The sequence below is a fragment of the Equus caballus genome, chromosome 16, assembly GCF_041296265.1.
Source record: "Equus caballus isolate H_3958 breed thoroughbred chromosome 16, TB-T2T, whole genome shotgun sequence".
In the NCBI taxonomy this organism is placed as follows: Eukaryota; Metazoa; Chordata; class Mammalia; order Perissodactyla; family Equidae; genus Equus; species Equus caballus.
Genome location: NC_091699.1, coordinates 15,762,922 through 15,786,495, shown reverse-complemented (window position 1 = coordinate 15,786,495; position 23,574 = coordinate 15,762,922). Strand labels below are relative to the sequence as shown.

Here is a 23,574-nt window from a genome sequence, read left to right as displayed (position 1 = left end):
TGCAAAAATCCACACTTCTAACCATTAGGCTAAACTATCTATATTGTTGCTCTTGGTTTGTTTTGCTTAACTTTTGTTTTTAAGATTATTGTGAAAATCTAATTTCAGGAGACAGAAAACGTCCCTTGATTCCACAGCTCGAACATAACACAGATGTAATCAGTGATCTTGACAGAGTAGTTCCCGGAGCCAGATGGGGACAGAAGCTAAATGGGATTGTGTTGTTGACTGAATGAGAAGTGAGAAGGGAAGGAAGCGAGTGTTGACAACTCCATGAGATTTTGACTGTGAAGGGAAGGGGAGTTTGAGGAGACCCAGGGAGGTGAAGCGTGAAATGTCTCGTCTGAGGTCACACAGCTGGCAAACAGTAGGACTGAGACTAAAGCCCCATTGTGTCTGTGACTGTACCCCACCTCACGGACCCCGCTTATCCCCGGGCCTGTGGGAAGTCAGATGGGATGCAGAGCATGGAAGCGCTGTGCAAATAGCAGCCCACATGATGTGTGTTATGAAGGAAAAGGCCTTGACAGGTCAGGTGGGTGAATCAGCTGAAGGGCTCATGAACCAGAGAGCATGCTTCCCATCGTGAAGGACCCAAGAGATTGGAAGTGGTGACCCAAACGGCTCATTCTTTGGGGGATGAGGAACATGCTACCAACTTATTTCACAGAGGAAGGCACAGGGGTACCCACTCTGCCTCCTGCTTCTCTCTGGGTCCTGAGATCCCAGGGTGAGAGGCTGGAAGTGCCATGCCGGCATCCCTGTCAACATCACAGGGGATGTACTTGCTGTATTCCTCCAGCTCAGGACCCCAGCTTTCCAAACACCCTTCTGGCCACAGCTCCCGAGCAAGAAATCACATGAGCTGGATCACAGGTGACATGAAGAAAACTCCACCTTGGTTTATTTCAAAAGGGCAGAGGTCAGGAGAGGGAAACACTCAAAAACTACATATCTTTCCCTGGACACATTTGCCCTCTGAGGCATGGGACACTTTTGGTCTGGGGAGAGTTGGCCCCAGTCCATCCCACTGAAATGATTTCTTTTATCTGGGTCTTTGACACTTCCCCTGTGTCTATGGCTTTGGGCTGCTAGCTGCACTGTCCCCCTGCCCCAGGATGGCTAGGTCCAGCAACACCTGGGCCACTCTAGCTGATGTAGTAGACCTTGGGGGCATCGTAATTGGCACAGGTCATGTAGTGCTTGTTCCTAATGGGCCACCAGTGGTTGGGGTGGTAGGTGGCTGAGTAGACATGGGGCTGGTGTTGGACACAACTGAAGAGCACCAAGCTCCTATCCATGGTCACAGTAGGCAAGTAGAGCTGCAGCTTGTCCAGGAGGTGACCTGGCCAGAAGAAATTGGGGTGGGTCCGCTGCAGACCACTGGGCCTTTTCGGCTTCAGCTTCCTGGGAAAGGAGAAGACACAGGGAAGGTCATCAGGGCAGACAGGCCAGGGCCAGGCTTCTTCTCGGTAGAGCAAACCAACTGTGACCAGAGTGGAGGTGTAGAACTGTGCTGAGCACGTCAGCATCTCAGTCTTCCCTACAGTTCCACGTGGTAGGTTCTGTTATCCTGTCTACCTTACCAGTGAGAACCCGGAGGCTTAGTGAGCTAGGCCATCTCCCCAAGGTCACACAGTGAGCAACTGGCAGAGTGCAGGCTTGACTTCCAATCTGCTGCTCTAAAACCCAAACCCTTAAGTGTACACCATCTGTTCTCTAGAGGCGTTTTAATGTGGTGTTCAGAGTACAGCCTCTGGAGCTAGCATAGCTGGGTTCAAATCCCTGCTCCACCACTTAATAGATGTGTGACTCTGAGCACGATAGTTAACTTTTCTGCACCTCAGTTTCCTCTTTTATAAAATGGGTATGCTAAAAGTAACTTCATAGGGTTGTTGAGAGGATTTACATGAGTTAACACGTGGAAAACACCCAGAGCAGTGTCTGCCTGGCACTCTAAGCGTTGTGTGACAGCCTCTCAGCTCCTGGGTGCTGAGTCCCAGATGCTGTGCTAGGAGCACCATGCAACATGCAGAGTCCCTGGCACCCCCCTCCTGCCCTCCCTTTTCCAGAGTTAGGGGATCGCTACAGACCTGATGAATTCATCAAACTCCTTAAACTGTATTTTCTTTATTTCCTTTGGCATTTTCCTAGAGGAGAAGAGAAAGAGGTATCTTGTCAGGAGAGGGGAAATCCAGGTTAATGGGGCCTCAGGGAATAGGGTGGGGGCCCATCTCTGATTCCAAATCAGAGCTCTGAGAGGAGAATTTCTTCTACCTGGGGGGCCCCAACTCTGTCCCCCCATGCTCCAGTGGAATACACAGTGGGCTTGGGCCATCCAGATCTGGCTCATAACCTGGCTGGCTGGGTGACTTTGGCAAGTCACCTCCCCTTTTGGAGCCTCAGCTTTCTCATTTCCCAGAACAGAGACCTCCTGGGATAGTTATGAGAGATGCTCAATAATCTGAATAGTTTTGGTGCCCCTGACCTCCACTTCCCCTGCCAGGGCCAAATCTAGCCTTGAAGTAAAAACTAATTGCCCAAACCTTGGCCCTGGCAGACATCCTAATCAACCACAGCACTCTTTCCCAGCAAGCCTGCATCTGACATCAGAATCTTTCACAACAGTCTAAGTAGCAAGATGAAACTAATGTCCATCCCTGCCCTAGGGGACCTCTCTTTATCCTTTATAGCTGTGGCCTACTTAAGCATGGACAAGACCCCCTTTCTCAGGTTCCTGCTCACTTCCTAGGTTTCATGGTTCAGGAATTGGTGCCAGCCACCCAGGGGCTGGAAGGCAATCACTAAGTGATCAGAAAGGGCCCTCTAGGCTACCACCTGCCTGGCTCATGCTCGGTTCTTCCCAACCAGAGTTGTGGATAGGCCCCACCTGCACACCCAGGTCCACTCCTGCACTTGAGAACATTCTGATGGGGCAGGGTGAAACAAGAGCAATCACTGCTCAAGTGCCAACTATCTGCCAACACCCGTGCCGTTTACATGCCTTTCTCATCTAGTCCTCATTGTGTATGTTAGGAGCTGTTATGCTCATTTTACAGATGAAGATGCTGAGGCTCAGAGAGTGAAGTAACTTGTCCATTTAACCCTTGGCCTGTCTGATTTCCACTTGGCTCTGCTGTGTCCCACCCCGGCCATTCTGGTCAAGCTACCCCAGTGGGCAGCCGGCAGGTCCTGGGCCCCTCTCCACTCAAGGTATCCGGTCAGCTGTGCCCTCCTCCTCCCACGCTGGCCCCATCCCCCACAGGGATGCCACCTATTCTCTAACCTGCAGTCACCCATGGATGCTGGCTCATAACCTGCCCATGGGTCATCTCCTTCCAAAGAAAGGCGTATTCTTAGAGAGGACTCAGGTTCATCTGAGGGTCAGGGACAGGCCAGTGCAAAGTTCTTTTCTCCTCCTAGGGGCTGCAAGACTGCCTCTTGCCAGAGAAGGCAGGGGCTGCCACCACTGACCTCTGCGGGGCCCCTGACACCTGGCCCATGATCTGTGAACGGGCCTCCTCTGTTTCTCTAAGGAGGCCCTCTTTTTAACATTTTCCAGAGAGCTTGAGATCATGTAGGAATTGGTTACGAGGGTAGCGGTGGGGGCGCTGAGGCAAGGAGGCCACCATCCTGAGACATGTGCCAGGGGTGACACTGGGGACTGGCTAGTCCGTGCTGACCAGTTGGGTTGGACATGCCAGGTTAGGAAACAGACTCTGGCACAACATGACACCCCAAATATGTCAGCATCCCAGCCCGTGAAGGGACAGCAGTGGGGCAGGAGCAAATAGCATGGGACAAGGGGGTTTGACACTCAGCTTGTCAGTCTTCTTAACCACAGGTGCCCTGGAGCCCTGGGACCTGAGCAGGGCCAGATTCGGACCGAAGATCTTCCAGTCTGAGTAGTAGCCTCCTGGCTGCCGGAGTGGGCTCACCTGATCCTTCCAGAAAATGATCTTGTCTCCTGGGTACAGCAGGGCTGTGTGCAGCAAGAGAAATGCGTTCTGTCAGCCCAAAACCCTTCCCCTCCCTGAGGTTTTGGGGCAAATGGGGGCTCTTTTTTAAAAAAATAAATTCACATTTTTGTTTGAAAAGATTTTTTTCTTATATACATTTTTTTAAACTTTCTATTTTAAGTGATTGCAGATTCACAGGAAGTTGCAAAAATAGCGCAGAGGGTCCCTTAGACTCTATCCCTATCTTCCCCCAATGGGACATGGCATGTAACTATAGTGTGATATGAGGAAACGGGGTTGGTACAGTACTGCTAAGTAGACTACAGAGGAGGGAGCTTCTTTACAACCAGGTCGGCAAAGGCCTGGAGGCCTGGGTGCAATAAGGACGGAGCAGGCACCATCCTGCACCACAGCCCTGCAGAGGGCATCCTGGTCAGGAGTCCCAGAAGGAGGAGTGGAGGATGCACCCAAGACTCCACTAGGTTAACTCAGACCTAGTTGATGGCAGTTTCCTCCCTGTCTAGAATCAGTCTCACAGATATCCTTGGGAGAAGTTTCTAAGAACTGCAGAATAGAAGGAACACTGGGCCAAAGTTTCCATCTTCCTGCAACTATTGAGCAGTGCTTGTCCTAAGATGGTGACACACGAAGAGCTCATGTTCTAGAAAAGGTGATGGAAGGTTACACTCCAGGTTATTCATGTTGGTTCTTTGGGGGGAGGGCAGGGACTGTGCAGATGAGAAGAAAGGAGAGGGGAGGGGGAGCTGTGCAACATCAACATTTTAAAAAGGTAGACGTGATTTTTTTAACCACCTTTTAAAATATATATATATACATGATTTTTTAAAATGACTTAAATAATTTTGTGTAAATGGAAAAGAAAAAGAGGTTTGTGAAGGAATGATCACTAAAATATTAACAGTGGTCAACTCAGGCTGGGGGGATTTTTATTTTTATGTCTTTAAAAAAATTTAAGGGGGACAGCCCTGTGGCCTAGTGGTTAAGTTTGGTGCACTCCACTTTGGTGGCCTGGGTTTGGTTCCTGGGTGCAGACCTACACGACTCATTGGAGGCCATGCTATGGCAGCAACCCACAGACAAAAATAGAGGAAGATTGGCACAAATGTTAGCTCAGGGCGAATCTTCTTCAGAAAAAAAAGAAAAAAAATTAAGTGTCCAAGTATTATCTATAAAAGAAGGGGGAGAAAAACAATAAAGCTATATTCACTGGGGAAAGGGGAAATGCCTTGATGTTCTAGAATTCTGGTCCATGAGCTTGAGGCCTGGATTTGGAGCCCCTCAAGCTCTAGTCTAGAACACAGACCTGGGAACCCGATGTTTGTGTTTCTTTGCCCACAGCAGATCAGGCATCTATCATAAAGACAGCCAATGGATAGTGGCCAGGACAGCGGTGGACTAGAGTGTTTTCCATCCAGACCAATCAGAAGCAAAAGGAAGCCCACCCACGGATGCTCCTGTGTGCCCATGAATGTGAGATCCTACAGAAGGTGAAGCTCACGCATGTACGGACCCAGGAGCTGGCAAAAGCCATGGTGGAGAGAATCAGTAGTGGCTCGATATTCTGGGGGGGACAGAGGGGGCACATCCAGAGGAAAGACCTAACCCACAGGAGCAGCGGGGGTGCCAGGCAAGCCTGCCTATGTGTTATAAGACACCACTGCAGTTCCACCACTAGCCAAGACCAGGGCATGGAAACAAGCAGGGAAGGAGGAAGGAGGAAGAAAGGATGACTTGGTGAAAAGTCAGCGTCCAGAGCTGCAGGATCCCCTCCTGGCCCAGGTGGGCAGCAAGCGGTCACCCAAGTGAGGGGTGTGCAGCAGGTGCGGGCGGCAATGATCATTTAGGCTGGGTGGCCTGTGTTCCTGAAGGCCCTTGGCCATCCCCCTGTACAGACTGTTGGGGCTGAATTCTTTTCTCCCAGATTCACATGTTGAAGCCATAACTCCCAGAATCTCAGAATTTGTATTTGGAGATGTGGCCTTTCAAGAAGTGATCAAACTGAAATGAGGCTGTTAGGGTGGGTCCAAGTCCAATCTGATTGGTGTCCTTATAAGAGGAAATTTGCAGACACAGAGAGACACCAGGTATATGTGTGTACACTGAAAAGACCATGTGAATAGGTAGCAAGAAGGCAGCCACCGGTAGGCCAAGGAGAGAGGCCTCAGCGGAAACCAACGCTGCTGACATCTCGCTCTGGACTTCCAGCCTTCAGAACTGTGAGAATATAAATGTCTGTTGTTTAAGCCACCCAGTCTGTGGTATTTTGTTACGCAGCCCTAGCTGACTAATACAAGGCCCAAGGCCCTATACGTTTAGCACTTGTTTCCCTCCCTCTTGGGAAAAAGATGGAAATAATCGTGACTGCTAACTCTTGTTCTCAGGTAAGTCACACCACTCTCTGTACTTTCTCAAAAAGCCACATTTCCCAGTATGGCCACAGTTCCTTCCTGGAAAGTTCCTAGGAAAACCTCTTCCCTCAAGTGCAGCTTGCTCTTTCATGTTTTTAAAGCACAGAAAGGGGGGGCTGGCCCCGTGGCTGAGTGGCTAAGTTGGCGTGCTCTGCTGCAGGCGGCCCCGTGTTTTGTTGGTTCGAATCCTGGGCGTGGACATGGCACTGCTCATCAAACCACGCTGAGGCAGCGTCCCACATGCCACAACTAGAAGGACCCACAACGAAGAATATACAACTATGTACCGGGGGGCTTTGGGGAGAAAAAGGAAAAAAATAAAATGTTTAAAAAGAAAAAAAGCACAGAAAGGGACCTGCCCATTAAATTTATAAATTCATAACCCTGGGATGCCAGCATTGCTACGTGGTCATCGAGGGCTGGGCACTCCCTCACCCCCATCTCTCAGAAGCACACACTCTACCCAGAGATGTGGAGGGTTGAGATCTGCTTGGATATATGAAAACACAATTCTTCCCCCAAGCAGAGTGTGGAAATCTCAGGGTTGAGTCCTGTTGTCTGAGCAGACAGCAAAGGGCCTCAGCAGAAAGTGTCTCCTGGTACATTCCTACCTCAGTGTTGCCGAAGAATCAAGAAACACACCTGGCCCAGGGAGGTGGTTTCGGAAATGCCCAATAAACTGCTTCTATCAAATCACCCTCTGAAATTGGCATTGTTCCTTTATGCTCAACCTCAGGGCTCCCTCACCCAAAACTCCTATCCTTGGAGCTTCCTGCTCTAGAATGCCAGCTGACCAAGCTCAGCTGGGGAACCCAGACCTCCAGGCCTATGGAGCCTGTGGACCTCCAAGATTAGAAATCTCATCTAACAGCAAAACAGGCTGGGCTGTTCCTCCCCTTGTTCCCCTCCTTCTTCCCGGTGTCCCCACCACAGGCCATAGCAGCTTGATTAGGTGCACATCACCGGGGAAGGACAAGCCTCAGGTGGACACCACCCTTGGCCGGGCTCTGGGCCCCCCAGGCATCCTTCCAAGGGCCAGCCACCAAGACCCTTACCTTTCACCAGGATGTCCTCCGTCAGCGGGAGGCCGTAGTACTCACAGAGCTTCGAGCACTGCAGGTAGACCAGAAAGCTGTCCCTGCGGGATATGTTGATGAACTCGTTCATCTCCCCCTGGATGGTGGATGGGAGGCAGTGCTTGTCAAAGTACTTGTTCCCACTGCGCACCAGGCGGCACCGCTCCGCGTACTCGATGGGGGGGATCCTGAGCTGCAAAGAGAATAGGGGATGGCACACACTTCTCTCCGCCTTATCTCTTTCCTCCTGGCTGGAAGGCAGATGGAGAGCCTCATCTACCTCTCCCCAGGAGGCCGCCAGAATGGGCAACAGCAAAGCATGCACCGTGGGACCGAAGTTCAGGTTCTGAAGTCAGTGACTCGGGAGAAAAATCACACATGGTCAAGGTTAGCCCTGAAGAGCACCTGAATGGTCAGTGATGCAGTTCCATGTGCACAGCCTTGTACATGGATGCACACGTGATTGGATAATATATACGGTACAGTACAGTGTAGAAGCCCTCGAGGCATCCTACTGAAACCTCACATTCAAGCGTTTGGCTGCATGGGAATTTAAATTAGGTGCAGCCCTCTGTGACTGTGAGGTGGAAGCCACACGTTAAGGATGGCAGAGCAACGTAGGAGAGGGCTGAGGAGTGTGTAGCCACTTTTGGCCTTCTTATTTATTTATTTACAAAGGAAAGAAAAATCTATCCTTTTCAAGCTTCTAACACCAGAATCAGTGAAGTACAGCTTATAGGCCAAATCTGGCCCACCCGTGTATTTCTTATAAATAAAGTTTTATTGGAATACAGCAACACTCATCTGTTTAGGTATTGTCTGGAGCTGCTCTGGTGCTACAATGGCAGAGTCGAGTAGTTACAACAGAGACAATACGGCCCAAAACACCTCAGACATTTACAAGGAAAGTTTTAGGTCCACACTGCAGGTGATGGAGGAGGCGGCCTGCACTGGAAGGCCATAGTGGAGCCGGAGAGAAGGGACACCTTCCAGGTACATCTCAGATGGCACTGACCAGACATGCAGGAAGTGAGCAGAGGGGCCTTTCCGCTCCCTGAGTGACCGATGAACTGGCTCTTTACAGGAAAAGTTTGCCAATCCCGCTCTAACATTGTGGGTTTTCTTGTCGTTGCAACTGAATCAGATCTTAGTTGATATAGCACTTAGCAATACCTAACATCTATTATGTATTCGTATATATAATATAAACATATGTATTTATATATAGTATTATATTAATATTGTCTGCCTCCCTGACTAGTCTCAGCTTCTTGAGGGCAGGGGTGTTTTGTCCTCGGCAGCACCTAGAAGAGTGCCAGGCACATCACAAGCTCTCAACAAACACTTATTGGAGGAATTAATTCGCACCATCGGTTCTTCCTTCCTTCACTAGTCATGCATTTCTGGAGCGCCTACTCAGGGCCAGGCCCCCTGCCAGGCCCTTGGATTCCAGCCGTGATGAAGACTGCGCCCCCGGTGTCAGGATGCAAAGTCGTAATTAAAGAATGGGAGGAGGAGAGCTCTATACTTTCAGAAACAATATCTCATTTCATCTTCACAGAAACCTTGTGAGGGAGGTATTGTTTTTATTATTCGGATGAAGGAACAGATGAGGGAACAGAGAGAAGCCTGCTCCCAAGAGTTCTCCCAGCTAGAAGGTGGAGCAGGGGCAGCGGACTTGAACCCAAGCCTGTCCAATTGCCAAGCCCCATGCCCTCCCTCATCGGCCGGGAGTACCTTGTTCTTCCGCTTCCGCTCACGGTATCGCTTGCCAACGTCCTCCATCTCCTCTAGGGTCATGGGCCGCGCCTCCTTCTGGGTGTCGACTACTGGCACAGTCAGTAGATCCATCTTGGGAGGCTCTGGGACTAAACTCACCTTCTGCTTCTTGGACAGACTCTGTGGGGAAACTCTGTTCTTAGCAGATCTATAATCTAGGGTCACAGGAAAGAGACAAAGAAGGAGGGACTGAGAGTGTGCCCAGCCGTGGAATCCGTCAAGCAGTTACCCAATGTCACCGAACAGGCACAGGCCATCCCTCTGGTCCCTCCCTGCATGTCTGGTCAGTGCCATCTGAGCTGTACCTTGAAGGTGTCCCTTCTCTCCAGCTCCGCTATGGCCTCCCTCACCTCCACCACGGACCCAGCCTTCCTCTTGCCATTCTCCTCTTCTAGAGTCTTGTTTCCTCCAAACAGTAAATAGGACTTTCAAAAAATGTAAACCAGATCACCTCATTCCTCTGCTTAAAACTCTCTTCTGGCTTCCCACAGCACTCAGAATCCTCTCGCTGGTCTGCAAGGCCCTGCAGGACCTGGCCTCAGCCGACCATCCACCTGACCCGTCTCCTCCAGCACGCCCCTCGCTCACCGCACCCAGCCACCCAAACTGTTTTCTGTCCCTGAAGACTTTCCACCTCAGGGCCTTTGCCTTTGGAGCTGCATCTGCCTAGGGTGTCCTTCCCTAGACAGGCTCCTCATCAGCCGCTCAGCTGTCAACTCCAGGGGCTGCTTTTCGGAAAGGCCTCCCCTGACCCCACCCCCTCACTCTGTCTCATTGTCTTCAAAGCAGCGAATGCTACTGGACACCATTTTGGTTGACCCTTTACGTGGAAGCTCATTGAAGGCGGAGGCAATGGCTTCTTCACCACTGTGTGTCCGGCACATACTAGGTCCTCAACAAAGATCTGAATGAATGAAAGCATCCCATTGCCCCTGCCCTGGTTCAGGCCTCCATTGTCCTGGGCTGACTCGAAATCCTGGCCCTGCCACCTTCTAGTTCTGAGACTGTGGACAGGTGGTCAGCCTCTCTGAGCTTCAGCTTCCTTCTTGTAAAGTGCGAATAGTAGCCCTGAGCTCCGGGGACTTGAAGGATAAATCAAGCCAATGCCGTGGATAAAGCTACCCAGCCCTCAGAGGGCATCCTCAACTGCTACCGCCTTCTCTCTTGTGAGCTGGATGCCCAGACTCTTGATACTGCTGCCCCTTTAGGCAAGGCAAGAAATACCCGAGTCCGCTTACCCTACCCACTGCCGCTCTCCAGGAACAAAGAACTCAGTGATGATCCTGAGATAGCACCATTCAAGCAAATACGTCCTCTTGGCTTCAAATCTATTTATTGGGAAATAATAGGCTCCCAATACGTTTGTTGAAAATATGCATCGTGATGCTCTGTGATCATTCACCAAATGACTTGCAGCCAACTACAAGGACAAGGATGAGCTCTGGTAATTTATGACGACAAGGCAAAAAGAGCATGGGTGGGAAATGATGCCCAGCTCGAGGCAGCCCTGAGGATGTGCTGGACACGAAGGGTGATTACTACTGTGGGGGTGGTGACACGTGCAACTGTAGGGGCACTCGTGTTCCTTGGGACTCTGAGGTGGGTGGAGACCCTGCCGGGGGTGATGCACCAGGGCTTGCTGAGGCTACAGGTTGGAAATCTGCGCGCTGCGCTGTAGGTGAAGCTCCAGGGGACGGAGGAATGGACTCTCTCTGGGAGCTGCCTGCTGTCTCCAAAAGAACCAGCGAGTGAGGGTGCTGAGCACCCAGCCCAGTGTGGCCGTGAATGCCAGGGCCCTCCCAGATCTTCACCTATGTAAGGAGACCCCTCACTACTTCCCCAGGGCTCTTACATGACCGCAGGGAGGACGAGGAGCACTGCCCCCAAACATGTCTGAAATTTGATTCCTGCCCACCTGGTGAGTGGGGGCAAAGCAAGATTTGTTTGATTTAGAAAAAGAAAGATGTGGTTATATTTGGGGAGGGCTCTGGAATCGTGGGTGATGGTCAAGACAGGGCTTTAATTTTATCTGCAGCTGTTCAAATTTTTGTTTTTTTACAACAACAATGGCACTAAACTATAAAGAAACATGATGCACCCTTGTGTTGTACAGTAAATTCATAGCAAGAGCTATGGCTAGTCCATTTCTAATTTGCCTCTGTGCTTCGTCTGGACAGATGTAGCTCCACAAGCACATGGCTTGGCAAATGGAATTTGAGCTGTGCACAACCTATACAACTGTTCACAGCCGCTCTACTAATATCCCTGATAGTAAAATACCAAAGTAAACTTTCCAGTAAACTCTAAACAGGTGCTAATTCTGGTTTCTGAATTTCAGTTACCTTTTTATCAATAAGGTATAGATTAATAGTAAGAAGGCCTCGGACCCACATACAAATGGAAAGGCTTGCCATTTGGGTCACCCTTTCAGGTGGGCTTTGGTGGACTGAGACCACCCTTTGAGAATCCTACATTAAGGACAAGGGCTGGGCCTCATTCATCTTTGAATGGACACAGTAGCTGGGCACTCCAGAGAGTATCTACTCCTTAGTTGATCCCTGGGCCTGGAAGTTCCAGAGGCTTGGCCCACCCACAGTAAGCCAAAGTTGGGAACACACTCAGGAAGTGGGCCAGGGCTGCCTCCACCAGGCTTGCTCCAAGAGGGGGAGAGGCAGAGGCCTGGGGCGGGGGACGGGATACCTACGCTCTCTTGTAGTGGGCAGGGCATTTCTCTGCTCAGTCGAACACCACTGCCGGTAGGTGCTGGCCAGGATATCCAAGGTGACGCTATTGTGCTTCCCCAGAGAGCTGAGATAGACCACAACATCCTCTACCTCCTGGTGGGTCAGAGGGACTCCCACCTGAGGAGAGAAGAGAAGCCCCCAAGGCGGGCAGGCTGCAAACCAAACGTCCTGCCAGGACGGCCAACGCCTTGCCAGCCTAGCCCCACCTCCTCTGTTTTAAGTGCTTTGAAATGTTGTTCAGACAATTCCATGTCATAAAATGATAGTGTGAAAACCAGTGATGATTTGAAACCATAAAATATGTAGCAGTCAGCCACCTAGAGTTCTTTTTAAAGGGTTTAAACCCAAGTCCAGTGCTTATATAAAAGCTTAATTCATCCAGACCAGGGGTCAGCAAACTTTTTCTAGGAAGGGTGAGATAGTAAATATTTTAGGCTCCGTGAGCCATACGGTCTCTGTCATCACTACTCAACTCTGCTATCATGGAATGAAAGCGGCCATGACAATACACAAACAAATGAGTGTGGCTGTCTTCCAATAAAACTTTATTTACAAAACCAGGAGGCTGACTTGATTTGACTCCTGGGCCAAGGTTAGTGGACACCTGCTAGATCCACAGAACTTTCTGCAATGATGGAAATGTTATACATCTGCGTGGTCCAACAGAGGAACCACTCACCACGTGTGACTACTGAGCACTTGAAGTGTGGTTGGTGTGACTGAGGAACTGGATTTTCTATTTTATTTAGTTGTAATTAATCTAAATTTTTGAATAGCCAGTGAAAGTGTGGTCTGTGGACCATGGGCATCACCGGGAGCTTGTTAGAATGCAGCATCTTGGGCCTCACACAGAGGTACTGAGTCAGAAGCTGCATTTTAATGTCATTCGTATGCCACCGACAGTTGGAGAAGCTCTAGAACGTTCTAGAGGCAGGATTGAAGGCCCAGCAATCTGTGCTCAGTTCTGGGGTCTTATGGGCAACATTGTGATTCCCTAGGCCACTGGCTGGTTTACGGGGTTGGCTCTGCAGACTTTCCACTCAGGTAGGGCCTTTCAAGGTTAGACCCTAGCAGGGGTCATTTTAGGCGTCTGATGTGGCCACAGGTAAAGCCATATTTTCCAATCTGGCTTTACAAGTAATGAGGCTGATAGTTTGAGCTCCCTGTGTCTACTTTTCAATTGGTCCAGGACCTGAGGAGGGGGGTGCACGGACGCCCTCCCCACTGAGGCCAGCCCGCAGGGAGTGGGGGCACTCACCGCCTTCAGAGCCACGATGAACTCCTCCCTGGAGACCATCGGGTTCTCTCCCCGGTCCACCTTGTTAAACATCTCCAGGATCTTGATCTTGCGGCTGTGCAGGTAGGAGTACAAGGCCAACAGGGCGGAGGGCCTGGGCAATTGGAGCTGGGGCACCTGTCGGCGGCGGGGTCGGAGGCTTTTCTTCTGAAAGAGGCAAGAGAATGGGACAGAGGGGAGAGTTCAGGGGAGGCAGGCTGAAGGCACGTGATCCCAGAGCTAGAGAAAAACAGGAGAGGCTGAGCAGCTCTAAACAGACGGCAAGATGGAGTGCGGAGAGCATCAGAGCCGGCAACGCTGGGGCAGCCGCCTTCTGCCACAGAACGCCTGGGAGACTGCTTCTCGGGGCCTCAGTTTTCCCATCAGAAACAGGAGGCTGGGACAACAGGAGAACTAAAGTTTCATTCTTATTCACAGGCCTCTTGTCAGACTAGTCCCTACTATACTCCCACTGGGATCAGTGCACCAGAATATGGGCCCCGGCCTGGAGCCAGATGGGGCTCCCGCCTCCGCCACCTCCCAGCCTGTGCTCCTGCTGGCCCTCCTGCCTAGAACACCTTCTTTCTCTCCACACCTGTCCAGAGCCTGCTCCTCCCCCAGCTCCCGGGATTGGGAATATTTCGGAATACTACCCCCTTACCTGGCGCAGCACATGACAATTTACAAAGAGCCTTCCTGCTCCCTAGCTTTTAGCCCGTCTGTGCTGCCGGAGTGTTTGGGACTCACCTCTATTAATGACCCGTAGTAAACTGTACTGGTGCAGGGGCATTAGCTGGCGTGCCCCTTTAAAAACCATGTGTCCTTGAGGCTACTGTATGGGCTGTGCGCCAGCACTCACGCACACACAATAACAGTCCTGGGCTTGGCCAATCCAGCTTTCTCGTGGGAGAGTCAGTGCAGAGACCCTCGCAGTCGGAGGAACACAGAGGCTGTCCGGGGTGTGGAGGTCTCTGGTCCTTGGAATGCAGGTCATACAGGGGTGATCTCCCTTGGAAAGCGTGCAGCCTTTGTTCCTCTGCCTACTTAAGCCAGCTCCTCTCAGGGGATGGTAGTGGGTGCACGTTGCTGTCCAGCCGGCCGCCACTGGACCTTCCCTGTAAGTAACTCCTAATAAACCCACATGTCTCGTTGGCTGTCTCTGGGTCTTCTCTTTGGTCTCTCGGCAACCTATCCCACACCGCTCACCCAGGTGGACGTGGAGCAGAACAACTACAGTCATCAATCTGATGTGTCTGCCTTCCCCACTAACATGTAAACACCTTGAGAGCAACACCATGTTATATTTAGCTACACACCCCCACTTCCATTCTTGTACTGAAGAAAGCTCCAGGCCCTAGGCAGGTAGGCAGTAATTGTTTGCTGAATGAATAAACGATGCTGTGAATTCGGTATCAGATATTACTTTCCCTTTTTACAAATGAGGATACATGCTCAGAGAAGTGAAGTGACTTGCCCAGGGTCACACAGCAGGTAAGCAGTAGAGTTGGGTCCCTAACCCAAGTCCAGTGCTCATTCACAGATGCTGTGCTGCTGGCAGGAAATTCTGTGTTAGATCCATGAAATCTGAGTTTTGACTATGATCACACCAAAGACTGACTCTAAAGTTTTTGGGCCAACCCAAATGACACCAAGGAGACTGAAATAATACTAAAAATGGCAGACATTTATCGAGTTTGCCCACTATATGCCCAGCACTGTCCTAGGCACCTTATGTAAGTTAGTCCATTTAGACGTCACAGCAAACCTAGGAAGTAGGCACAATGGTTGTCCCAATTTAATAGATGAGGCAAACTGAGCCCCAGATCGTACAGCTAGGAAATAGCAGAGCTGGGTTTAAGCCCAAGTTATGTGACCTCTTATCCCAACTTCACCTGAACTGGGAGAAATTTCAAGTGTTTGTATTGCAAGGAAATGTGGCAGAGAGGCGAGCAGCTGGAAGATGAAGCTTTTGGTACTGACTGCTATATCTCTCTCTATGCATCTGGAAAATCTATTGGCCTCACTGAGCTTCTATTTCCATATTTTAGAAAGGGAGATCCTCCTTTTTCTTCCAAGCTCACAATTGTGATCTGCACATTAGCCTTGTGAGCGCCTGCTTGGCACATAAAGGCCCTTAGCAAACTTATGTCAGTGAACAAATGAATGAACAGTAAGCATTTAAAAATGGCCCACACATGGAATGCCAAGCACTGTCCCTTCTAGGGTGGTTTTAAGATACAGCCACAAATTCTTCAACTCTCCTCCCTTCTAAGATGGAGCCTAATTCCCTCCACTCGAGTGTGAAGAGTGCTTAATGACTTGCTTCTGACAAATAGGATTTGGTGGAAGTGACTCTAAATCTTCTGAAACTGAGATGTCCTGAGATGAGGTCATAAGAGGCACTGCAGCTTCCTCCTTCTGTCTCTCGGATGGTTCACTCTGCGACCCTCAAGCAGCCCTGTGGAGAGGTCCATGTGGCGAGGAACTGAGGCCTCTTGCCAACAGCTGTGTGAGCAAGCCAGCCTGGAGGCGGAGCCTCCTGCCCCGGTCAAGCCTTCAGGTGTCTGTGGCCCACACCAGCATCTTGAGATGAAAGACTGAGCCAGAGCCACCCAGCGCAGCTCCTCCCAGATTCCTGACTCTCAGAAACAGTGAGATGATAAACATTTGTGGCTTCCAGTCACTTTGGGGTATTCGTCATGCAGCAATAGGTAACAAGTTCACCTCCCCTTCTTCTCCCAAACTTCTGTTTGCTGCTTTGTGAAATGGGGTGAACAGTCCCCATCCTGCCTAATCCAAGGGACAGAAATGACAGCATGCTCCTAACCCGCTCAGCATCTTCATCTGGCAAAGGGGGCTGCTTACCTTGGTGGCTTTGGTAGTAGTCACGTGGGCCATCGACTGGGCCTCGTGCTCCTTTTGGATCATCTGTAAGACCTTGGCCTCTGAAGGCGTGAGGCTGGGCTTGTTCTGTAGACACCTCTCTGTGTTGCCAAATGACTCCAGGTCCTGCCGAAGTTTCAGCCTCCGGCTCAGCCAGGTCTTCGTGTCCTCCGGCTGCTCTCGGAGGTCCTCGGCTTCCAGGGGTTTGAAGCTGGAGATGGGCTGTGGGGGAGCCTCGGGTGGGGGCATGGGGTGGACGGGCAGTGAATCCTCTTTTTGAGACAAGATGATGATCCACCGGCGGCTTTGAGGCAGGTGGAAGTTCTCCTGCTTGAACTGCTTGAAGCAGTGGGCAATGACCGGCTCAGGATCGAAGACAGGGTCCTTGTTGGCATTTTCATCATCGTCAACTGAGATCTTAGACTGGCAGATCCCTTGGGGGAAGAAGGTTAAAATGTGAATTCCTTTCAGGAAGAGGACTAAAGGAGTCAGGAAGGAAAACTGCTTTAACACCAGGCTGGGTATCAGGGCACCTGGGTTTTAATCTTCTCAGATTCTACTCTTACTCCACCTGCCCTCCACCCCCTCGCCCCACACCCCAATGCTCCTTGCTGGCAATCAGAATGATCTTATTTATTTTTTATTTTTTGCAGGGAAAGATTTGCCCTGAGCTAACATCTGTTGCCAATCTTCCTCTCTTTTTTTTCCTTCCCAAAGCCCCAGTGCATGGTTGTATATCCTAGTTGTAAGTCCTTCTAGCTCTTCTATGTGAGCTGCTGCCACAGCATAGCAACTGACAGACGGGTTAGTTCTATGACTGGGAAGTGAACCTGGGCTGTAGAAGTGGAGCCCGCTGAACTTCAACCACCAGGCCATCAGGGCCGGCTCCAGAATGATCTTTTTAAAATGCCATTCTGATCTGGTCTGATCGTCCAATGCAGTGTGACACCATTAAGAATAGACGCTTTGGAGCCAGAATGCTGTGGTCTGAGTCCTGGCCCTGCTCTTACTGGCTGCATGATCTAGGGCAAGTCACTTATCCTCTGTGTCTCAGTTTCTTCACTTGTAAACAGGGACAATGATGGTACCTACCTTTCCAAGTGGTGGAGATATATAGAATCAGCCCATTTGAGAGTTGCTTTGTTCATAGTAAGTGTGCCATTATTGTTTTTGTATATATTCACCCTTCACCCATTTTGAAACCTTTCCATAACTTTCCAGAGCTCCCAAAATAAAGTCACATGACCCTCCTCTGCCAACCTTTCCCGCCTCATCGCTTGCCTATCTTTCCTTGCTACATCCTGGACACCGTGACCTTCTCTGTGTTCCCTGAAGGATCAAGCCCCATCCTGCCTCAGGGTTTTGCACATACTGCTCCCTCTGCCGGGAGTGCTCCATTCCCTCCTCACTCCTCCTTACCCAGTTCCCAGGCTCTGCTATATCCTCATGTTATCTCTGCATAATACAACCTATACTTTTCCTTCAGACCACTTGTCACAAGTACGTAAATCAAGGTTTGCAAACTGGCAGCCCTTATGCTGAATGAGGTGTGGGGTCCTATTTTGATTGACACATTCCTTAAAATTTTCCAATTTGAGTTACTTTAGGCTGGGGCATGTTCTCTCCAGCTTGCCATAGTCCCCACCACTCCCTGTTATCTCACATGCAGCTCAGTTCACTCATTAAGTGCCTGGTTCAGGCAGACATTTGTGCTTGAAACCCCTGGTGCAATCACTTGGTTGATGTTTATTCTTCCCAGAAGACTGGGAACCAGGACCTCATCTCTCTCGTTCCCTGCTGCAGCCCCAGCACCTCCACAGTGCCCACATGTAGTGGGAGCTCAGTAATTATTTGATGAAAGAGTGAATGACAAATGGATCAGACGTAACAGGCAGGCTCTATGATTATACCCTTTCTACAGATAAGGACACTAAGGCCCAGAGAGGCCCAAGGTCACATGGTTGATTAGTAGCAGAGCTGGGACATGAACTCTGGTTTGCCTGGCCCCAGAGCTCAGCTCTTAGCAATTACTTGATAGTACCCCAAGGTGTCACCTAATCCCGCAGAGTCTCATTCTTTCATGTCTAAAATGTTGTAAATTCTGCTCTAGCTACCTCCTGAAGCTATTATGAAGATCAAATGAAAAATAGATATGGGAGTGTTCTAAAATTCAGAAAGGATACAATATTATTAAAGATATTGTCACCATCATTTTCCTTCTAAAACCAAACTCCCCTGCTTAAAACCCTTCCTTTACTCCCAACGGCCTCCAGAATAAAGTTCAGTCTCCTTAACCTGGCTCCACCTGACCCACCCACCCCTGCTAGCCTCTCTAATGGGCTCCTTCTCTAGTTACTTCTGCCTCTCCTCGTACTTGTACCCAAACTGAGCTGAGTGCGATTGGTCCCCCAAGCCCTGCTGTCCCCAAACCGTGCTGTTTTCTCTCTCTAGAATGTTCTTCTCTCTCCTCTGCTTCACTTGATTATTCCCTACTGATGCTCCGAGACTCAGCTCAGGCAGCACCATCCCGTGAAGCCTTCTCAACCCCTCCCTCGTGCTCCCTCTGGGTCCCCACAGCCCCCATGCTCAGCCCCATCATAGCATTTACCATATTTTTCTGGGTGAAGATGCTTTCTGAGTCTTTCTTTCCCAACAGCCAGTGAGTTTCCCAGTGTCAAGGACTGTGTCTTAGTTACCGTGTATCCCCAGTATCCTAGCCTGGCACAAAGTGAACATTTGTTAGGTCTCTTTATGATGCCTGTGTGTTCCTTTCAAGTCAGAAAATAATGAGTATACATCAATGTGGACAGAAGTGAGCACTTCTCAGTAATCCGTTTATCCTTTCCTTGAGGACAAGATGCTGGGTACAACTGAGGATTTAGTCATTCATCAAACGAGCATTTACTGAGAATCACCCAGTGCTTGGCACTGGCCAGGTGCAGATCCAAACGAGGCTGAGTGCCTGACTGCAGGGCACTGACATGGAACAAGGTGGACTAACCAGAGGGGTAACTAGATGCTCTCAGTCTGGGGAGAAGCGCTGATGGAGGAACCCAGGACGTCGTCATGGAAGAGGAGGCATTGACATGCACCTTCAACAGTGAGTTGGGTATCAAGGGGTAGAAGGACCAGCATGGCGAAAGGTGGGTGTTAGGGTTCGGGGATTTTAGAGTCATTAAATCATTCCACAAGTTGGAAGCCTACTGTGTGTGAAAGAGGAGGTTAATAGGAAACAAAGTTGGAGTCACCTCAAATGCCAAGTTAAAGGGTTTGAACTTTACCCTACAGACCATGGAAACATTCACAATATGCTCCTCACAGGTCTCGCCACTGTGCCCTCTCCCAAATCGATGATCCGCCCTCAGCCAGAAGACTCACTCCTCCCCCTCACCCCCCGTCTGAAACCCTTCAGTGGCTTCCCTGGAAAGGGCTTCTGGGTGCTCTTAGAATAAATAACCCCCTCTACGATGGCCTACAAAGCTACCCTTGCTGGGGTCCCGCTCCCCTCTCCTCCCTCAGGTCCTCCCGCCCCCTCGCTCGCTTTGCTCTGGCTGCGCTGCCTCCTTTCTCCCTGTTCAACTCTCCCAGCTCTGTCCGTCCTGTTCTGGCATTTGCTGTGCCCCCTGAAGGGCATGGGATTCCCCAAGTTTCCTCCCTGGCCAAGTCCTTCTATCCTATAGCTCTCAGCCCAAGTGTCACCCCCTTCAAAGTCACCCCTGACCACCCTCTCGAAGGTCGTGTGCCCACCACACCATGGAGCTTGCACCCTAGTGATCTTTGGGGTCTCATGTCCTTTGACAGGAAAATGAGGTGGGCTCTTAGAATAAAAGAGGTCACGTTGAAGTTGTGGGTAGAGACTGTGTGAAAATAGTCCTGAGGGGTTGGTGAGAAAAGCTCTCAGAGACCAACTAGTCCCACTGCCTGCTCAGGTCAGGCAGCTCTTTCTACAGTGCCCCTGGCAGACTTTGCCTCTGTTTGTATACCTCCGGTGACAGGGAGTTCTCTACTTCACATTATGGATGCCTAATTCTGACTGCTAGAAAAGACTTCCCTATACAGACCCAGAATTTGTTTCCCTGGAATTTGCAGCTCTTGGTCCTAGTCCTCCCCAGTGATGCCCCAGAAAACACATCTGTTCCCTGTTTTCCAGGATAGCCCTTCAGGTGTCTGGAGACAGTTCAACTTTTTCTTGAGATTCTCCCTTTTTCTCTTGGCTCTGATTCAAATCTCTCCCTAATTTCCATCCTAGCTCTCTGGCCACTTGTTCTCAGGCTCCTCTTTTCCGGCCCACCTCTTAAAAGCTGGTGCCTTCCTGGCCTACATCTAGGCTCTCTTCTTTTTTTCAAACAATCTCCTCTACTCCTGTGTTTCTGTGGCCCTCTGTATGCTGAGGACACTATACCAATGTTTATGACTTAGAATTAGCTCCAGCTTTCCACATACAGTTGCTCCTGAAGCATCTCCACTGGGACGGCCTACAAGGATCTCAAACTTGACCCCCAAGACTGAACTTGTCTTCATGTCCCTGTCCCCACCTAATTGGTCCTCCTGGTAGCTTCCCTCTCTTGAAAAAGATACCTCAGTCTACCAGGTCACCCTAACTACCAACCTGAGCATCAACTTTGATTGCTCTCTCCATGTCCCCCGTCCAATCAGCCCCCAAGACACTGTAGTCCCCTCTAGACTGTCCCTCTCCCTTGCCTCCCAGGATCTTTGGTCTGTGCATTTGGGACAACCTCAGATCCTCTCCCCACGCCCAACATTCTGAGTTTGACAATTCAATCTCTGCATTTGCTGATGCTCCCAACCCAATCTTGTTATTCCCAGTGGCTTCCCCATCTCCTGGTTCACAAAACCTTTCATGATCTTGTCCCTTCTGATCTCTCTCGCCTCTCATCTCCAGTGACATTCAAACTACCAGCAGTTTCAGGAAGACATCATGTCTCTGGGCCTCTGTGCATGCTGTTCCCTTGGCCTGGAATGCCTTTCTTTCCCATTTGGCTTGGAGAACTCCTTGTATTCTTAATTTAAGCCCCAGTGTAAAGATCTCTTCCACTGCCTTGGAATTGTTCCTCCCCATCCTATATACCTACCAAACCTCTTGCTCCTGAGTGTCACACCTGGACCCAGCATCCACCCCTTCTTCTTTAAGTATCCGTTTATCTGTCTGTCCTTCACCTCTGAAGTCGCAGTGCTTTGCCAAGGACTTGTCCCCCACCAGGCTATCGACAAAAAGTGTGAAGACTGACGGTCTTCTCCATGCCCCTTCTGCACTACACAACACGTTTATCCCTGGCCGAGAAACGGGTCGAGCCCGAGGGCCTGGAAACCTTTCCGGGGCACACACGTCGAGCTTCTGGTCCCAAACCAAGGCAACTTGACCAGCTCCTCCAGCCCTGGCACGGAAATCTGAGAAATGTGCATGACCTGCCCCCGACGCCCTGGCGGTCCCTCACCTAGAGCGGGTACGGCACAATGCGGTATTCTACCCCGCCCTTGCCCTCGCCCCACCTGCATGCGTCCGCATGGGGCTGAGGGCTTCCTGGAGGCGGCGCTGCTTCCCGGGAGCTTACCGAGCAGCGACGGGAACAGAGCCATATACGTTTCACAGGAATCGCCCATGGGCGCGGCGCTGGGAGCGGGTGCTGAAGAGTGTGTGTGCTTACTTGCGCGGGAGTGTTGGGGTAACAGAAAAACACTAACACCGAGTCTTGCGAGAGACGCGCGAGTTGCCCAGCTTGGAAGCAACTGTTGCCAGGACGACGGACGCCCCGCGCGGTCCCGCCTCCGGCGCAGCGCGGGCCCATCCCGCTCCCAGGCGGCGGTGCCGAGCTCCGGGTCAGAGAAAGATAGGATTTCTTAGTTCAGCCGAGTGGCCCCCGAATCTGGGGTAGTAACTCCCCGGTTTTCCCGCAAAGCGCTGACCTTCAGCCGGTGTCCACATCCTTCGGTCTCGGTGTTCTCATCCCAAGAACAGGCCTGCCCTGTCCAGAGGAGGTGCAGGAACCCATGAGTCCGGGCCGAAGAGAGGCAGTGTCTGTGAATGCTTTGACATGGTTTGGAATTACAGAATCTGAGAACTAGAGTATTAATAATAAACACTTGAAATGTCTGTTAACTGATGAAGAGGTAAACAAAACGTGGTCTATGCATACGACGGAATATTAGTCACGAGAAGTACTGACCCTGCAACACAGATGAATCTTCAAAACACTACGCTGCCTGAAAGAAGCCAGGCACAAAAAGCCACATATATGTGATTCTGTTTATAAGAAATGCCCCAAATAGGCCAATCTACAGACATAGGAAGCAGATTAGTGATTGCCAGAGGCTGGGGAGAGGGGAGCACTGGGTCTGACTGCTAACAGGTGCGAGGTTTAGGGTGATGGAAACGTCCTGGAATTAGTGACGCTGGTTGCACCATATTGTGAATGTACTAAAAACCACTGAATTGTACAACTTAAATGAATTTTGTTATCTGACTTTTGTCTCAATAAAAGAAGTTAAAAGAAAACCCCAAACACTTGAGTGCTTAGTCTGCATAAGGTACTGCCTTTACTGAAAGGCATTATTTTTGTGACCCTCTCCACAACCTGAGGTAGTCACCATGGGCCACATTAATGTAGCACTTTGTAGGCCTGGCTCCATTTAGGCAATGGCACGCATTAACTTAATAATCATAATAACCATGAGAGGTAGTTACCAGTGTCCCATTCTAAAGAGACCAGGAAACAGGTACAGAAGTCAGGTAAGTTCACCTGCAGGAAAAAGGAAAAGCCAGGCCTGGCTGCGGCTTGAGCTCCCGTTCTGTCCATATAAGCCCACTCCTGATGGAGATGTTGTGGAAGGGGATTTGACAGCAGGCCCTGCCACACCTGATGCCCTAAGCTTGGTGCTTGTCCTATCCTCCAACCCCAGCTGTGGCCAGGGTTTCAGGGATCCCTCTAGACTCTTAGCTGCAGTGTTTGGGTATGTTGTCCTCGCACCTTACCCCTTTATTATTGTGTGTGCCTTTCTCTCTCCCTGTGAGGGTCTCTACAGAGCCTTTTCATCCTTGTGCCCCTCCCCAGCACAGAGCTTTGTACTTAGTAAGTGCTACTTTGATGTCTGTTAAATAAAAATTTGATAGGAAGTTATAAAGTGGATGTTTGCTTGGGGTTGTGTGTGGCGTTTCCTGTTCTCAGGTCAAAATCCATCCCTCTCTAAAAACTGAAATTCGCTCACTAAAGTGGACACAACCAACCAGCCCCACAGCACACTGTATCCTGATTCTGTTCACATTCCACCCTACAACAAAGGAAGCTCCCCTACCAATGTATTTTTCAATCAATTTAATTTTCAAATTATGCCCTAAAATGGTAACTGGTAATTGAGACTTAGTAACTAAGGATTTTTTTTGTTTGGTGAGTTCTTTCTAAGGTAAATGTT

At 50.2% G+C, this 23,574-nt stretch overlaps 1 protein-coding gene across 2 annotated transcripts; it reads right to left on the bottom strand.

Annotated features, from left to right (window-relative positions):
* Positions 1 to 877: 877 nt before the first annotated feature.
* On the bottom strand, positions 878 to 21,891 carry EFCAB12 (EF-hand calcium binding domain 12). Of its 2 annotated transcripts, none has more exons than XM_001490357.5 (9): positions 21,720 to 21,891; positions 16,129 to 16,580; positions 13,246 to 13,431; positions 11,948 to 12,104; positions 9,202 to 9,398; positions 7,444 to 7,657; positions 3,823 to 3,982; positions 2,094 to 2,150; positions 878 to 1,407 (listed from the first exon to the last, which is right to left on the bottom strand). In XM_001490357.5, exons 1-9 carry the CDS (start codon positions 21,766 to 21,768, stop codon positions 1,149 to 1,151), a joined length of 1,731 nt encoding a protein of 576 aa, XP_001490407.2. In that variant the 5' UTR covers positions 21,769 to 21,891; the 3' UTR covers positions 878 to 1,148. The 2 variants fall into 2 exon arrangements, with proteins under 2 accessions (XP_001490407.2, XP_014586895.3); XM_014731409.3 differs by lacking the exon at positions 21,720 to 21,891 and adding an exon at positions 21,240 to 21,625.
* Positions 21,892 to 23,574: the final 1,683 nt, after the last annotated feature.

What these genes read in the sequence shown, in the direction of transcription:
- EFCAB12 (XM_001490357.5), bottom strand. Translation starts at nt 21,768, where the DNA reads ATGGGCGATTCCTGTGAAACGTATATGGCTCTGTTCCCGTCGCTGCTC. An exon ending in GGAGGACATCCTGGTGAAAG is followed by an intron (nt 3,983 to 7,443) that starts GTAAGGGTCTTG and finishes TGCTGCACACAG; the next exon opens with CCCTGCTGTACCCAGGAGAC. An exon ending in GAGTTTGATGAATTCATCAG is followed by an intron (nt 1,408 to 2,093) that starts GTCTGTAGCGAT and finishes CTCCTTTCCCAG; the next exon opens with GAAGCTGAAGCCGAAAAGGC.